This window comes from Ochotona princeps, chromosome 14 (assembly GCF_030435755.1).
Source record: "Ochotona princeps isolate mOchPri1 chromosome 14, mOchPri1.hap1, whole genome shotgun sequence".
NCBI classification, from domain to species: Eukaryota; Metazoa; Chordata; class Mammalia; order Lagomorpha; family Ochotonidae; genus Ochotona; species Ochotona princeps.
The window spans coordinates 19,130,742-19,149,742 of record NC_080845.1 but is presented as its reverse complement, the minus strand read 5'-3'; the positions used below and the strand labels follow the sequence as shown (position 1 = coordinate 19,149,742).

The 19,001-nt window shown below is 38.0% G+C and overlaps 1 protein-coding gene and 1 non-coding gene across 2 annotated transcripts in view; one reads left to right on the top strand and one right to left on the bottom strand.

Annotated features, from left to right (window-relative positions):
• Positions 1–5,324, top strand: part of MUSK (muscle associated receptor tyrosine kinase) — an 87,792-nt gene extending 82,468 nt beyond the window's left edge. The window contains exon 15 of the mRNA XM_004580909.3: positions 4,622–5,324. Coding sequence (XP_004580966.2) covers positions 4,622–5,304 — 683 coding nt within the window. The 3' untranslated portion in view covers positions 5,305–5,324. The remainder of the gene's footprint in view (positions 1–4,621) is intronic.
• A 6,526-nt stretch (positions 5,325–11,850) lies between these two features.
• TRNAR-CCU (transfer RNA arginine (anticodon CCU)) lies at positions 11,851–11,922 on the bottom strand. The gene has a single exon. It is a non-coding gene; the product is annotated as a tRNA-Arg (tRNA).
• Between the last annotated feature and the right edge of the window lie 7,079 nt (positions 11,923–19,001).

Here is a 19,001-nt window from a genome sequence, read left to right as displayed (position 1 = left end):
TGGAAAAAGCAAGTCAGGAAAGAAAAGAGGTCCAAGGATTAAGTCCTAAAACATTCCGACATTTAGGGAGGGAAAGAAGAGATGAGCAGAAAGAGGCTTAAAAATAAAAACCAATGAAGTAGAAGTTAACTCAAGAGAGTGTAATGTTTGACAGCCAAGTAAATTACTATGAAGAGGTGAAAGTGTGCATATTAAAAGCAGTAAGTCAAGTAAGAAAAATACTATATAATGACCTTGGATTTAAAAACATGATGGTTCACTGATAACCCTGACAAGAGAAGTCTAAGGAATGTTGAGAGTAAGAGTAAACAGAATTGGACTCAAAAAGAGAATGGGAGGAGGAAAAATATGGACTTTTTTTCTTTAGAGATGAATTGAGAATGTTAATAGAACTAGAGGCAGGGAGAAAGAGACACTCTTTTATAGCAAATAACAGCCTATTTGTTAACCAATGTTAGTGATCCTTTCAAAGGAAAATTTGATGTCAGGAGTTAGCAAACAGAAGAAGCATTTTTAAGTCAAAGAGAGGGTTTGGTGGCAAGGCAGTAAAGGAGGGTATAAACTCGGAGAGTGGCCAGACCAGCCATCGTAATAAGAAAGAATGAGCACAGATAGTGATAGAAGATATTATAGTTCCCTTTTGATTGATGTAGTTTGCTCTTTGAAGTAGGAATCAAAATCATCATCAGAAAGCAAGAATGGAAAAAGTGTTGTAGATTTGAAGGAGAAGAAAAAAGTGATGATCATATAGGGAAGTGAAGTATTAGATGCACCAGAGAGGCATAATAAGATTAGTAGGCACAATAGGAGACCGCTGGAAGTCAGAAATCAAAACGTCAAGGTGATACTGGGTTGCATGTTTGTGTTTTCATTCAAGTCTCACCACATAGGCATAAACCAAGCAATGCGGAGTTGAATATAATTAGTATTTTGACATCAGGACAAGAAAGAGGGTGTATTCAAAGCAGTGATTCAAGCTATGAAAGGAACATAGAACAAAGTGGAATAAAAGATCATGACAAAAGAGTAGGACCAATGAATCAAAAGCTCCAATGCGTCAAAGGATTATTGGAGCTGATACACTATAAACAGTGAGAGAGAGTGCAGGAGAGAGGAAATGGTGAACAAGTAGGTTGACTCAAAGCGAGATTATGTGAGGCATGGAAATATATAGTCAAAGGTGTGACAATAAGAGCAAGTGGCCCAACTTAAGTAGAGGGCCCAAAGAAAGGAAGCCTAGTGACCTAGCGATCAAAGTAATAGAAGAAATCTGCATGAATATTAAAATGAAAAACTAAAATTGTGTCTTGAGATGTTTCTGACACATTGTAGCTATTCTATAAATATTTTGCAATAAATGAATAAAAGTTTTTCTGTACCCAACAATTGATCTTGAAAACATTTCATCCACTTCCTAAGCTCCTAAGCATCTGCTTCTCCACCCTTACTTCATTTTTGAAAACAATATATATTCATTCATTCATTCATTAAACAAATGCATCTTTTTTCCAGATAATCAAGAAACTCATTCAATGGTCTATTTCAATACAATTATATCTTCTCATCTTTCTTCTAATCAGAATTTTATAGAATCTGACACAATAGACTGCCTGCTCTGAACCTTCTAGGATTTGTACCACCAAGGGTTTCTCCTCTCCTAGCCTCGAACAAGAGCTCTTGGTCTGTTGTCCTTCTGTATTCAGGGTGCCATTCTGTTCTTTTCTTGTTACTCTTTTCCATTCTCCTCTTAATTCTTCTTGGGCTCAGGTCCTCTCCCAAATTTCGATAGCCCCAAAATGAAAATAACTACCATCATTTCTCTACTTATCTTCAAACATAAATGGTTTATAATCTGATGGATGTTAATTGTCACTTCAAAATCTCCTTACACAAGCACACACTGGATAATGCCAATGTCTACTTCTTATTTCTAATATTTCTAAATTATTTTTATTTCTAAGTCTCTCTTAAACATTAATCCAAGCATTATAAATTAAAAAAAAAGAAGGATTGAAGATCCAGGAGGAAACAAGAATCCCTCCTTTCAAATTGGTTTTGAGTTGTCTGCTTAACATCTGTTAGGCTAGAAAATACAGTGCTAGAACTTGAGAGGCTGAGAGAAGTAAGTACTTCTGCTTTTTTAATTTGTGCAGCTAGAACACTTTGACAATGATCTGTAATGAACACCAAACATATTTTGTTCTTGGTGACTTATGTTTATTGTTTCCCAACATTTTGACTCTGCATTCGTATATAAGCATTAACAATTTTACAACATTCTGAATTCCTGGGATTGATTCAAATGCAAATCATGTACGATTTTCAAATTTATGATGACTGTGGTAGCATGTTTATACATGACTACTAAGAATTTTCTCTCATTTTTATTACCCAACAAGAATCCAGGCTTATATTACCATTTGCAAAATGCTACATCTAAATTCCATTTTAACATCCTATGAAGAGAGGTTTTGTTTTATTTAGGTATGTGTAAACAGTGACCATTCATGCATGTAGTTCCATTACTTTTCTTGGAAGTTACTACACATTTTGAAACAGATGAAACTGGTGGAAGAGAAGTTGGGAAAACCCATTAAATTAATTTCCAATAAAATAAATATTCATAGCTTGTATACATTTGGGATAGCGGACACTTACTGAACATGTTTACACTTGAAACTCTGATTTCCTCTAGCGGAATTCTGATGTTTAATTGTTTTGAAGTCATAAACTGGGGAAAGCGGGTGAAAAATAGAGATATACAAAATTGGAGAATAGCTAAGAAACATTAGAATACTTTCCCTGGATTCTGGGAATTCAGAAAATAGTAAACAATGAGGTAAGGTGATTTGCTGACAATGTCACACCAAAGCCCAAAGACATCACTTGCACTAGCTATAAGATGTTTCTTATATCCAGCCAGACAGCCACTCATCCATTCATCCTAAGTCCATCCATCAAAACACACTGAAAAGTTATAGAGAGTCATATATTGTATAGTTCTGAGGTTGTAAATGTAAAAATGCCTTTCCTTCAGAATTATATTCCATGTTGAAATCTCAAATAAAAACTTGTTCGAATTATTACATAATATAAAATATTTTAACTCTTAGACATAAATATACATTCACATATATAATTTAAAATTATATATATTATATATATAATTATTAAAACCATCCATCCTCTGTTACAATATTTCTGGACTCAGGGAACTAAAAATTTTGTTAGTAACCTAAGTTCAAAAATTATAATTCTCTGAAAAATATATTGTCCTTTTCTATACTCTAAGAATACTTTTTAAGTCAATTCAAGTTGCATAGCAATGGTAAAGCCAATTTATATAAAAATTTCTGTTAACCAAAGATAATCCAAAAAAGACTGTAGAAGAAATTTTTGTATGTGACCCAGTTATTATTTCTATGACTTTCTCTTCAGTACTCTATATCTATGATAATTAGTAAAGTTACGGAAAGTAAAACAAAAAACCCTCCAATTTCTCTTCTTGTTATACAGGGATTTTTAATTTTTACAAATTAGATCCAATGATCTGTTTTTATAGTGATGTAGAGTTGTTTCCATCTTACCTAATGCACCAAGCTTAATTTTTTTGTAAAGTATAGCTAGATATTAAAATTGACCAGTGCCTTCCTAACATTTAATCCAAGACTCTCTGTGGAGTGAAATCGGTCATGAAAACTAAATTTCCAAGATGTTTTGGCCTAGCAATCTGAACACTTTTTCTAACAATATTGGGGTTTTTTGTTTGTCTGTTTAGATTTTATTCATTTTTATTGGAAAGGCAGATTCACAGAGAAGGAAAAGAAAAGATCTTCCATCTGCTGGTTCCTTCTCAAGTGGCCACAATGGCCAGAGTTGAGCTGAACCAAACCCAGGATCCAGGAGCTTCTTCCAGGTCCTTCACACGGGTTCAAGGTCCCAAGGCTTTGGGCCATTCTCCACTGCTTTCCCAGGCCATACACAGGGAGCTGGATGGGAACTGGAGCAGTCAGGGCATGAACTAGTACCCGTATGGGATCCTGGCACATGCTAGGTGAGCATTTGGCCACTGAGCTGTTACACTAGGCCTTCATCTAAAAATCTTATGTTGTTTTTGTTATTCTTTCCAAATGTCATATATCACACTCCCAGTTACCCATCCTCAAAAAGTAAACATAAACAAAACCACGCCATCACCTACTTAAACCATTCATTCACAAATTCATTCTGTGAACATTATCAAGCACCTGCCCTTCCAGACTTGCGCCAGGCATAGAGAACACAAAGAATAAGAGATAATTTCTCCTGCAAAGTGTTCAAACACTGGGAAGAAATCTCCATAGATGGATAACATAAATGGTTTGGAAGACAGCATGTTAACAGAGAAAATCTAACTGGAAGAACTGGGAGCTGAGCTATCCTACGCAGGTTGATAAATGAGTTGACTCTTCACAGCCAAATAGGAGATGTGTAAGCAAAGAAATGAGGTCAGATTTTACGCATGGTACTATCAACAAAGAAAGAGGGCCCCGATATTTGCTGATCTGCTTGGTTGTGAGTGTTCCTTCCTCCCTGTCATGTTACCACCCGTGGCTAACGGAGGGTGCTCCTCTGGTTCCAGGTGTGTGCGCTGTGGGGAAGCCTATGTGCCTGCTCTTTGAATACATGGCCTATGGTGACCTCAACGAGTTTCTGCGCAGCATGTCGCCTCACACGGTGTGCAGCCTCAGCCACAGCGACCTGGCCTCGAGAGCTCAGGTCTCCAGCCCGGGACCACCACCCCTTTCATGTGCTGAGCAGCTCTGTATCGCTAGGCAGGTGGCAGCTGGCATGGCTTACCTCTCAGAGCGCAAGTTTGTCCACCGGGACTTGGCCACCAGGAACTGCCTGGTGGGTGAGAACATGGTGGTGAAAATTGCAGACTTCGGCCTCTCCAGGAACATCTACTCCGCAGACTACTACAAAGCAAATGAAAATGACGCAATTCCTATCCGTTGGATGCCTCCAGAGTCCATTTTCTACAACCGCTACACGACTGAGTCTGATGTGTGGGCCTACGGTGTGGTTCTCTGGGAGATTTTCTCCTATGGCCTGCAACCCTACTATGGGATGGCCCATGAGGAGGTCATTTACTACGTGCGAGATGGCAACATCCTCTCCTGCCCAGAGAACTGCCCCCTGGAGCTGTACAACCTGATGCGTCTGTGTTGGAGCAGGCTCCCATCTGACAGACCCAGTTTTGCTAGCATTCACAGAATTCTGGAGCGTATGTGTGAGAGGGCAGAGGGCGCTGTGAGGGTCTAAGACCGAATTAGTTAAAATAAAAGGTGGTAGTTTTCTCTCAGATGTTGAGCCGGAAGGATCCCACATCGAAGTTCCAACAAGATCCAGATAGGGGAGCGAAACAGCAGACATGAGTAGCCTGTAGTTTGTTTCCCATTGCAAATAAACGACAATGCAGAACCCACGCGGTAGTCTGACCCATTGAAATCGGTTATTGGAACCACTGGGGCTAGGAAGTGTACCAGATAACGGGAGATGGCTTCTTCCTCAGGGGAAATGTGTGGAACCCACAGGGGTTAGCGATGAGCGCCATCGGTTCAGTTCCTGCATCAGATGGCAGCGGCGTGAAGCGCTCATGTGTTCAATTTTAAGATAAAATGGAGCTCAGAGCCTCATTTCAATCTCGTTAATTCCTGTCTGTTGTAAAAGTGGTGCATCTTTGTGTATATTTCATGCATACTTCAAATAAAGTACAGAAAACTAAAGAGAAAATGAAAACATTCATTTACTCACCACCCAAAGATGGATATTTGGGTGAATGTTGAAGTTCTCGCGTTTAATACATGATTTTATAATTATTTGTTTTCTACAGAGTTGTAGTCATTTCTAAAGAATAAAAAGAGAGATTGGAATGTCCATTTTGTTAATGTAATTTTTAGTTTCTTTTCCTGTTTGTGCTTCCTTTAAATTTTTCCTTTGTATAATTATTGTGAATCTAATCTGAAAAAGGTTTTACACTCTCATCAATTCCTTTTATCTTGGCAGTTTCATTGATGATTTTCTTTGCTTTAATCTTCATTTCTTCTTCTTTCCATGACTCTGGCTCTTTGTTGTTGTTTGCTCATTTTTCCCATATATTGCACATGTCCAATAAATACTCTAGCAGAAATAATACTCAGAAATAAAATTACAGACACACACATATTTATAAACCATTGCTAATTTTTCCTATTTCTTCTTTAGGCCATTTTCATGCCACATGCTTCAAATTTGCAATTTATTAATTTCGTTATCACAGGCTATTACATCTCTTAAACTGTAGTCTATAACATGGGATTTTACAAAATGCTCCCCTGACTCTGATTTGTTACAAAACTGATGTTTTGGGGGCATTCTGACATTATTTCCTTTTAGGAACTAATTTGGTTTGCCATAGAATTAATTTTGTTTTGCCTTCCTTTAATCTTTGGAACTCATATTTCTGGTGCTTAGAGTTTCTTAGGAGAGCTTTACATAATATATATTTACTGATGTGCAAGAGAAACAATCAGAATTTATTCCTGACAGAGGAGGAATACAAATTCTTCCGGTCAATATAAAAAAAAGGGACAATGGGGGGGTCCACTCTACACCACTTTACATTATTTCCAATTAAGTAGGAGTTTGGGAAAAGGAGAAACTTTCTGAATTCTTGAGAGTAAATTTTCATCTGTCTGCTGGAAAAATCTACCGGAAATCCCCCAAATTGCCTAATGCAGCAACTCGACATCTGCAAAACCTGTTATTTCTTATTCATAGTCTTAATATGCAACCAAGACAAAAAGGTGGAGATTACCCTAGTCTTGGCCCCTCCCTCATCCCCAGTACTCAAGTACTTTCATTTCCTAAAATCCTTCTGCTTACAGGCCCTTCCTATCAATCCAACAGCCTGCCACCACCCACTTGTCAATGTCTTCCTCACCCTCTATCTCAGGTCTGAGCAGATTTCACAGACTGCTTCCATAATGCTAACAAGGAACTTGTTCATGGTCCTGGCGCATAAATAGGGAACCTGAATACAGGACTGAGACCTAGACAAATGCTTTCACATCCAGAATGTAACTCCAGAATGGATCCCGAGGGCTGGATGGCGAGAGAAACTGCTGCATGAATCTAAAACCAAAGGCTAAATCACGAAGCAGAAACGTGAAGGAAGGCCACCAGCAAGCCTAGCATTGCACAGTAGGTCACATGCATATGAAATGGGTCACATGTAGGCATCATATAATCTCTGCAAAGCTAACAGTTGCCTTCAGCTTTCACCAGCTGTTACAGTGTAGTTATCAAAGAAAGACCCAGAAATCAGACAAGAACTGCTCTGTTTCTTCCTCAGAGCTACAGTCTGAAGGAGTGTGTGTGTGTGTGTGTGTGTGTATTTCTAAGGCTCTGGCATGGAAGATTACAGAACAAAGCATCACACATAAATACAGTGAGAGTGATGAATATTATGAGAGCCTTTCAACTTTATTAAAAATGTAAAGCAATTAGAAACTAGAGTAAGTTTCAGTCTCATTTCCCACTTAGGAATAAGATAAATAAAATTTGTAATATTAGCTAGCATCTACTGAAACATTACCATGTACATTTGAGACCTTAAAAGCATTAACTTAAACCTTATAACATTTTGTCAACTACTTTTATGCCCATTTTTTAGGTGAGAAAACAAATACAGAGATTCTGTAATGGCTTCAAGCCCATAAAGTAATAAACCCTCAATTATTAGCAGGAAAAGGCCTAGTTTTAAACCAGATTCCTATAATAACTTTTTTATTATAGAAGAGACCACTGAACCTCAGTGACCAAGTGGAGCTGATTTGTAATTTCCACCTAATTTCCAAGAACATATTGTATCTGCCACAGCCTGACTTTCCTAAGGCTTTTTGATGAATAACCAAAGAAGAATGATTTAGTATTGTCAATTTAAGCACATGTCCAATAGGTAGCATGTCTATTTCCTCTAAGTTACAGTCTCCTTTTCATGTTAAATTCACCAACTCATTTCCCTAGCGCTCATTCTAATGTTTAATATCACAGGATGCATTGTTTATCAATTTTGCTTTCTTCTAAAAGTGAAGAGTTTTCTCCCATGGAAGAGTCATTGCATAAACTCAGAAAAGGAGATGAGAAAGAACACCATTGTTATAAGCAACCAGGGCAGATAACAGGGAGAGACCAGCAAGTCATGCTAACTGGTCAAAATCAAACACAGCAAGAGAGCCAGCGGTATTCAGCACTAATACCAGAAAAGCGCATCTCTAGTGTTACAATGCAGCAGAACAAGAATTTTTTCCCACTGTTACAGCATATTATTGACCTCACTCATGCCATTAAATCTTTTTCGAAAAATCCAATTTCTAAATAACATCCCATTTATAGATAGACTACATTTGTTGTCAACCTTTAATTTTTGAACAGGAAGGGATTCTATTTTCTAATGTCATGCCTGTAAACAAAACTGAAACGATCATCATCTTGGCACATGCTCTTTATGCTCTCTCTATGGGGATCCTGAGAAAACAACGTTAAAGATCAAAGAGCCACCTGCCAAGACTTCCACTATGTACTGTTATACTCTCAAAATGTTGTTTCCATCGCTGTTTTTTAGAGGAACTATCATGGCTGAAAGCAAGTACTGTAGTAGAGTATCAGTTCTCTGCTTTTAGACACCATTTCCCTATTTGGTCATAGAGAAAGAGAATCTTAGTTTAATTTTATTTTTAAAATCACTATTGATGTTGAATATTTCTTGTTTTTAGGTCATTTGTAATTTTTATATCAGCAATTATCCATGGTCAATTTTTCCGTGGTTTCCGGGCTCTGATTGAATTGTAAGATTTTCTAAAAAGCATATTAAGTCCACTGTACATGAAAAATACATATTTTTTTCCTTTAAAATTTTTGCTTTTTCTTCTCAAAGCAATCATTATTTTGAACAAAATATCAACTATTGGCAACTTACATTAATATGATGATAATAGATCATATATTGACACTGTATAAATTTTGCTTTTATCACTTAATAAATCCAAAACATTTTTTATATCAGCATTCATGAATAACATCACTTTTGACAGTTTAATATCATCCTGCCACATGAGCTTATTAAATTTATATAATAATTATTCTATTGTAGGACATTTGATTTTATTTCTGTTTTTCTTTATAAAATTATATAATGTTGCTGCTACTCTTTATATTTTTCTTAACTGATTTCTCCATATATAACTTCTAGAAATGCAATTTCTAGACAAAAGAATATATGCACTTTTAATAATTTTTGATAACTTTAATAATTTCCAATCAGATAAGAGAGCCATTTCATGCAACCTCTATCAATGTTATTTTTGTATTTTACTCTAGTTTAATATTTTAATTCTATCACTTGTGTTTCTTTAAGAAATGTAAGACTGAACATTTTTCAATGTTTTAAAGACAAATTTTCATTTCATTTCCTTTTTTGAGTATGGCATTTTCTTGATGCTTTATAAAAGCACTTTTTTATAATAAGTAGTTAAATTTCTAATATGTGTTTCAACTACTTATGTTAAAGCATACACTTCTATTTGCCTGTTATTGTAAGCATTTGTTCTTTAAATAAAAATACTGAATTTCCAGTATCTTTACATGATTATGGGATTTTCCCCTTATTTTTTGGTTAATGTGTGAACTTACATGACTTAATTTCCTGATGTTGAGCTACTCTTGTGTTCTAGAAATCAATTCTCCTTGAGTGTGTCACATCAATCTTCCACTTGACCACTAAATCTGCTTTAACATTTGTATTAATAAGTCTATAAAAATCAAAATTTTATTACTGTCAGTTTTATATTCATCTTGCGATAAGTTTATAAATGTATCTCTCTATGATCTTTGCTGGTATCTTTTTCAATAAAGGGAATTTAAAGACTATATATTCACTATGTATTAACTACGGTGAAAAGTACAAATAGTAACCAGTTCCATTACAGAGTAGGCTAAGTCTCTGCCTATTGTGCCAGCATCCCAGCTGGTTTGTGTGTCCCCTTCTCCACTTCTCACCCATCTCCCTGTTTGTGGTCTGGGAAAGCAGAGGAGGATGGCTCAAGTCCTCACAGCCCTGCACTTGAGACCTGGAAGAAGCTCCTGGCTCCTGGCTTGGATCAGCTCAGCTCTGGCCATTGCAGCCATTTGGGGAGTGAACCAATGGATGGAAGACCTCTCTATCTCTCCTTCTCTTTGTAAACCTTCCTTTCCAATAAAAAATAAATCTAAAAGGCGGGGGCGGGGTAGGTTATACAAGTAAGCAAATACAATTTCCTATTTTCTAAGCATCTCAATTCCTGGTCTAAACTTCAATCCTTTAAATCCTTTTTGGTTTAAGTTTTAACAATTACTATTTCAGTAATTCTAACAAATGTGCTTGTATCTCTCTGAACAGATCAATTTTAAAAGATATGAAAATCTAGGCATTTGGTCTAATGATTAAGACACTGTCTGGCATATCCACATCCCATTGGAGTGCCTGGTTTGAACCCTGGCTCTGTTCGTGCTCTGCATTTGTGCTAAGGTACCCGCTACAAGGCAACATATGAAGACTGAAATAGTTGAGTCCCTGACACCTACATAGTAGAGCTGGATTGTGTTTCTAGCTCTCAACTTCAAGCTGGCCCAGTCTCTATGAGCTGTGGCAGGTACCTGGGGAGTGATTCAGGTTCTCTAACTTTCCCTTACCCCTCCCACCCATTCTCAGAGAAATATGCAAAATACATAAATAAAAGGGTATAAAATATCCCCTTTCATAAAAGATGCACACTTTAGAGTGTTTAATCTCCCTCTCCATTTCCTGAGTTTTATTAATCCAACTATATCTCTTACCTTAACTTTCAGAAATGTATCTAAAGGTCATCTATAGATAATGGACTATAATACAAAAATTCCAAAGTTTCTTCCATTATATTTCTCTCTTGTTTACTCTCAATATTAGGCAGTGATCCCCTGTTTCTAGGATATCAGGATCTATGATACTTAAATTCTATTCTGTAATAAAGAATTATATTTAGATGTTTTGACGATAGATTGATCTAAACATACAATAAATTATAATGTTGTCCTCATCTATATATTTATGCTTTGCCCAAAAAGACAGTTGCATTTTAATTTTGCAATGCATTTTAATATGGCTGGAATATTTTTATTTCTTAGAGTTAATTAAAATATACAAGATGTCTATTCATCTTTCATGTCTATTTCTTACACTGTTTTTTCCTTCCTCTTGTGTCTCCCTCCTTTCATGCTTCACTTTCCACAAATGTCTGTATATCATTCTTTTTTTTTTTTCTTTTGGACGCCGCGGCTGGTCCCTGTCTAACCCCTTCGAACAACCGCGTCCTGGTCCCGGGCATCCGGTTTCCCACACTACCCCGTCCTAGGCCTCCCGCATATTCCTGATTCCTTTACTCTGGCCGGTGTACCACGGAACGCCAGTCACTGTTCTGCCGCGCCTCAGTGGCCTAATGGATAAAGCTATTCGCCTCCTAAGCTAGGGATTGTGGGTTCGAGTAGCACCTGGGGTGGCTGGATTTTCCCTTCCCCAAGAACTTTTTGTGTGTCCGCCGGCGTCCCCTTTTGCTGACCTTTCCTCTGGAAAAGGTCTGTGGATTGTGCAGGAGTTTGAGGAAACACCCCGTTGACTAAGCTGATCATAAGGATGAAGGAGCGTTAGTCTCACTGGGGTCTCTAATGCGGAGATGGGGTACAGAACACCCCAACACCCAAAGGAGCTGAGCCAGAATTGTGATTCTTTCATCCTGCAAAACAGGTGAGCCCCTCTACCCCAGGTGGGACTTGAACCCACAATCCTTGCTTAGGAGGCCAGTGCCTTATCCATTAGGCCACTGGGGCTGGTCCTATGTATCATTCTTAAAGGGACCATCCTGACTGATGACCCAGGCCCACCCTGCTTTCCCTATCTACTGATATCAAGCATAGATGATACCACTTCTCTCCCACACTGACACTGGTTTGTGAGAAGCACAGGTTGCACTTCACTGTTTTTTGAGCTCTATGACATCCGTGGATGAGAAGCAAGGCATCTTCCACTTTTGCAAATATTTGTATAAGTTATAGCTTTCAGATTCTTTTTGTCATGTACACATATTCATTCTAATTCACACACAGTTACTGTCATATTAATGAAATTGTAATAGGAAAGGCTTAATATAGTCTTGATCAAGAAACCAATACCTGGAAAATTATCTATGCCTTCCTCCTTAGTCTTCTTTGTAGATTCCTTCTCTTTCTCCAGATTCTTTACAGTGAAACATCATCATCTTTGGATGACATCTGTTTTACCCATATTTGTATTAATGACCTGATTTGGTGGTATGGCTGTGAGTAGAACCTATATGCTGAAAATGTTATGTGTGTCTCAAGTTCTTCCTGACAGATTTATATTCACATTTCTAATTGCATCAATTTTCTCAGGTCCAGGTCGTCTGCCCTGTTTCTCTAATTGATTTAGTAGCAAAACCGAAAAGCTGCTTCTCAGCTTCATGCTGACAGCAAGGATTCTTAGGCCCTATCCAACATGACTGTATGCTTGCTGGGCCCTGGTGCTGTTCACTTATGTACTTAACAGAGTAGACTGTGTCCATTTCTTCCTCTTTTTGAAAGATTAATGCATTTATTTGAAAAATCAGAGTTATAGAAAGAGGAGGAGAGACCGAGAATGGAAAAATCTTACATTTACTGCTTCACTCCCCAAAATGACAGCAAAAACAAAACAACAACAACAACAACTAGGACTAGGCCACATCGAGGCCTGGAACTTAATTTGGGTCCCCCACATGATTACAACAGAAGCCATTGCACCACCTTCTGCTGCTTTTTCTGGCACACAGGAGCTGGAAAGTCAGAATCTGAACCAATGCCCAGACAAGATGCCAATATCACTGGCCATGTGTAACACACCACACCACAGTGCTGTCCCCAGTTGTGTCCATTTTCACAGCTTCCATGAAGCGCAGACATTTTTATTACGTTGGCAAAAATCTACAACCAGGTTATAATATATTTATCATATGTATTATACATAGTATAATATTTTATATATATATATATATATATATATATATATATATATATATATATATATATATTTTACACACACACACCCATTCCTGATTTGTAGCACTGAGGTTGTATATGTTTCCTATTTAACACAGTCTCTATGTCACTCCAAGAATTTGGTGGGGGGAGAACTCAAAGCTGTGCTTATCTCACCATTTTAACCAGTCTTCCATTTCATGGGAGATTAAACCTTTTTTAGTGAGCCCATTTCAGGTCACTGTTCTTGTCTCAGATCTTTGTAAGTAACATGAACACCATGCTACACGCTCTCAAGTGGATTGAGAAACTACACACAAACTCATTGTTTGTTACATAGTACAAGAGCCAAAAATTATACTAAGAGTAATGAGCTATAGTGTCAAAATCTGATTTGAAAAAGAAAACATTTTCTCATGAATTTGTTTTTCCTAAGTTTTCTTTGTTTGCGTGTTTGTAAGAGGGAAAGTGAAAAAGAGACAGAGTGTGTGTTCCTACTCCTTGATGCTGAAAGCCAAGAATTCAATCCAATATCCCATGTACATTGGCAAGAACTCAATCATTTCTTCTGCTCTGAGTCCACATTAGTAGAATCAGCCAGGAGCATGAGTTAGGAACTGAACTCGCATAGTGGCTGCAGGCGTCTTATTAGCTGTCTTAACCAATGAAACACACCCCTGGCCATTAATTTCTTCTCATTATGATCCATGTAGATTTTGGCCTTATCTTCTAAAAGATCACGTTACCTGAATATGAAGCAAACTAAAGATGATAAAAATCATTAAATGATTTCTAAATCTTTATATGTCTTTCTTACTGGCCTCTCAATTAAAATCTTCTAAGGGATTAGACAAAGAGCTTTTTTGGTAAGCATCACCATCATACTTGTAATCATGCACAGGGGCAAACCATAGTCTGGAAAACACAGCCCATACTTAACGGTTGGCCCATATGGAAAGAACCACCTGTACCATACAAGGTTATGTCAGAGAGAGGCAACCACGAAGAACACCCATCTTAGAAACACACTGTCATTTTCTGGGTGTGCTCTTGACTAGAGTTATTATTAAAATGAAAAGTGATGGCATGGCACTGCCTTCTGACTTTCCTTTTTAATAGTGTTGGAAAAAAGCTCTAAGCATCATGCTCCTTATTTCAATTGATACTTTACCCATGTATGCACTAGATGTGACTTAAAATCACTTTTACTCTTTAAAAAATATTGAGACATTGTTTTTAAGGATATTGAAATCTCAGTGTTACGGATTCATTTTATTTTACTCATTTTACTCACCTTCTGACTCAGCCATCACCTTCTCAGAACACTCTCAGAATCACTGTCCCACATCTCTCTGCTCGAGTTGCTTGATTTCATGCCAATCCCCAAGGTATTCAGAAACAACTGGCACTGTGAAATAAGATAACCAAAGAAGAAAGACTTACAGAGGCTTCCATGGCAAGAGCAAAGAACCACAAGTAGATTTTATTTCTAAGAAAACAAATAAAACCAAGTAATTTCTGATGAGACATATTTTAACATAATTATTAATAAGCCTCTAAATACTTTTGGGACATCTTTATCTTACTTGCTATGGCTGACAAACCCAATTAGTGAGCATCAACTCAGCATTACAAACCCATATGAAAACATCAATTTTAATTTTAAACATGTAAGACAATTTTGCAGAAAAATCGGTATCTATGCAACCTAAATTTTTGAAAGTTGGGGGAATGTAGCTTTTTTCTTTTTATAAATGTTTGCTCCTTGTTCCAGTAAATATGGATTTATCTGGTATTTATCTACAATTATCATTAATGCTAAATCCATTATATTCACAGCACAACAAACAATTTAGCTCGAAGACAATATGGCACTAAAGGCAAGACCATTCATATTTTAATATGAATTTTACTTGGGGTTTTATTTATTTATTTATTTTTAAAGATTTTTCTGGAACTGTTTTCTAACCTGATGGCTTTCCATGGACAATAAATTTGTAATATATTAGAATGCTTAAATATAAACATTTGCAAGATGATTTTAATGTGCACAGAGTAAATCACTGCATAACTATGGTATATTATGTAGAAAGGCAACAGAGTGACAGAAATCGTGTACTTGGGAGCTGACACAAATCCCAGCAAGATAGCCTTCTTGTGCTTAAATTCTTCTCATTTTATAAAGTGAGAAGATGATCTTGTTCATAAGTTGTTGGGAGGATTAAATGGTTTAACAGAACATGTCGGAAATGACTGATATAGGGTAATTGTTACTGAGAATTTTCTTAAAGTGATTGTGTCTAATTTTTACTACTGTATAAAAAGCTGACAAAGATACTACAGTTGGAAAAGTGGGTATCTTTTTTGCTATTTCCCAAAGATAAGTTAATACAAGTGAAATAATCGGGCCAGACTCAATCAGTGTATTCTAGAGTATTTTGCAAAATGATTCTCTCAGAACCTTGCAACGTCCAAAAGCAACAGCTTTTGGGTCCCCCACAAAAGCTCATTCTCCTGCTCCAGCTAATACGGAACACTGTATGTATCACAAATATGGCTAGCCAGTTCAATAACAGGGAAAGTTTATTTCCCTGGTTTAGCTTGCCCCTAGAAACACTTAACATTTGAAACTTCTTTTTGGCCTGTTGTGACCTAGCTGGACCTATTGAGGTCCAGCATTCTTTATTTGCTTATTTTTTAAATTCCTATTCAACTGTATGTGCAGAAATATGCACCTCATTGTCATTAATTTTATAGTAGTTTCCTCTGAGATAGAATATATGTGTTTTTCTAATCCATTCTGCTTCTCATCTAAAGGATTCATTCCGCTTTTCACTGCTTTCATTGTATTATTTTACTTTTATTTTAATATGATTAATTTTAATGAATTGAGTAAGAATAAATAATAAAGATAAATAATAAAATAAATAAGGCCTGGTGTCATGGCCTAGTGGTTAAAGTCCTCGCCTAAAACATGCCGGGATCCTATATGGTCGCTGGTTCTAATCCCGGCAGCTCCACTTCCCATCCAACTCCCTGCTTGTGGCCTGGGAAAGCAGTTGAGGATGGCCCAAGGTCTTGGGACCCTGCATCCATGTGGGAGACCCAGAGGGGGCTCCAGGTTCCGGGATCCTGGCTTCAAATCGGTGCAGCACTGGCCATTGTGGCCACTTGGGGAGTGAATCAGCAGATGGAAGATATTCCTCTCTCTCTCTCTCTTCCTCTTCGTATTATATGCCTTTCCAGTAAAATCTTTAAAATAAAATAAAGATTATTAAAATCTACACAGCTGATTTCTTTCAGGAGATGGACTCGATGTGTTTTTCCTTCTTTGTTCTACTAAGACAATATGGAAACCAAGAACATGATTATAGAATAAACCTCAGGCCAAAAAAGAGAAGGAAAGAAGGCAGACTGCCAGGAAGCAGATTAACACAAGGGATGACCCGCCTGCAAGTTTTCAAGGTTTTCTCTTTGTCTCAAATGTCTCAGGCTTGGTGCTGATACAGTTACAACATGGAAACTAAATGGGCATAATCGCCAAGAAATCCGCAAGGAAAGCCACTATTTTAGCTAACACACCAGGAAAAGGGCAGCTTAGCAAGGCAGAATACATTTAAACAGGGATTGCTTTCTTGTGTTTTAACCTCTACCGGCCCCAATACACACATCCCAGCAAAGGCTGAGTTGGACCTTGCCAAGTCTAACAAGAGGCTCAAACTGCACTCAGGTGCATTGTCACAAAATAGCTCTTTAGGTGCTAGGATTTTCATCTTGAGCTCACCCAGGCTCTAAATATTTTTGAGGAGAATCAAGATGGCAGAATAGGGTAAGGACATGTTTAAATGGATGGAAAAACATTTAATCAGGATGAGGCAGAGAGGACATATTTCAGGAAATAGGAAAGGACAGAACAACAGCAGAGGGGTACCTGGAGACTGACAGACACAGGAAAGCAGCAGACACAGCAGTATGGTGTTGCAGTGGCTGATACTCCAGCAGCATTCAGCTAATGGTGATCTGAACTCCACCAGCAGCCGGAACTCCACCAGCAACCAGGTGGGAAGGGACTTTCACTCGGAGCTTTGGAGGTAAACCCAGACAAAGAACTGTCTGTCCTGTTGGTCCGTTTGATTTGACCAGGAGCAGAGACAGAGCAGCAGATCCCAGATGGACAGTGCAAGAACAGGGTGGGTTTCACAGCTCAGTCAGCCCCCTAGAGCCAAATTGGGAGCCATTTTGCATAAGGGAGCAAAGGCAAGGAACAGGACTGAGCATACGCTGAGCTGGGAGTGAACTCATTTCTGACTCAGTGAACTGCATCAATGTGGCATTCTACAGGTTCCACCCAAGACAGGTCTGAGTAGCCTTCAGATCTGATGCCAGCAGATCAAGAACTCTAGTAGTGGTATGTCAGGTGCCATTTTGCACACTGTAGCAATAGCTTTGGGACTGCAGGAGACAACAGTGAACTGCGCATGTGCTGAGCTTGCAAAAACTCACTGAGTTCCATGGATTGCACTGGTCCCGCAGGAAAATAATACCGACTGTAGCATCATATGGGTCAAAATAAGTCCGTGTGGCACCCAGACCTAACATCCAACAGGTTCTGGCAAGATCAGCGCAACCAACAACCTAATTATATAGGACATCTGGTGTCTCCCTAATCCTGGGACCTGCTCCAACCGGAAGTGCGAGAAAGGTTGCAGAGACAACAGTGCAACCTCAGTACAGTATCACAGGAGGGGGAGAGTAGTGAGCCAGGAGCTGGGGCTGTGGAGACCATGGTGGAAATCTAACATAAGAACCCAGACTTGGAACTCACTGAAGGTTGTGGCACAAGTGGCTGCAAGCAAAAAGTTGTGTACCAACCACAACAAGTAAAATCGCATGGTAGACCTGTGGCTGACACAGCTTAGAAACCTGCCCCAAGGAGAAGACTCTGCTAACCAGAAGTACAATGATCAAGAGCAAAAGAAGAGACAAAGGTACAATGAATACTACGAAAAACTCCCCTGCAAAAGAGCAAAACCCTATGCCAACCTCAGAGTTAACTGAGGAAGACATCGAGAAAATACGGCACACAGAATTCATAAAACTCATTTTAAAGCTTCTGATAAAAAATGAGAACCACATACAAGAGTTCAAAGAATTTAAGGAAGTAATAAAGCAAATCAAGGCTGATATATCAGAAATTTAGAACACGGTAGAGCAAATTAAAAGTACAATGGAGAGTCTCCAAAATAGAATGAAGCAAGCAGAAGAAAGAATCTCAGAATTGGAAGATATTTCCTGTCATCAGAGGGAAGCAAACAAAAAGCTGGAAGCAGAGCTGGATCAGGTCAAAAAAAGGATTCAAGAATTGAAAGACACTATTAAGAGGCCAAATCTAAGAGTTATGGGAGTCCCAGAAGGTGCAGAAAGAGAAGCCGAGTTTGCAAATGTATTTAATGAAATAGCAAAGGAAAATTTCCCTAATCTGCAGAAAGAATCGGGAAACAAGATCCAGGAGGGGCACAGAACTCCCAACAGGCTTGATCAAAAGCAATCTTCACCAAGACACATGATCATCAAGCTCTCTTCAATTGAAATAAGGAAAAGATCCTTAAATGTGCACGTGAAAAAAATTCAATTGACATATAAAGGAATGCCAATTAAACTCACAGGAGATCTCTCACAGGAAACTCTACAGGCAAGAAGAGAATGGAGTGACATATTCCAGATTCTAAAAGAAAAAACTGTCGGCCTAGGAAAATATATGCAGCAAAGCTTTCTTTTGTCTTTGAAAATGAAATAAAATTCTTCCACAGTCAAGAAAAGTTAAAAGAATTTGCCTCTTTCAAACCTGCCCTACAAATGATACTTCAAGATGTTCT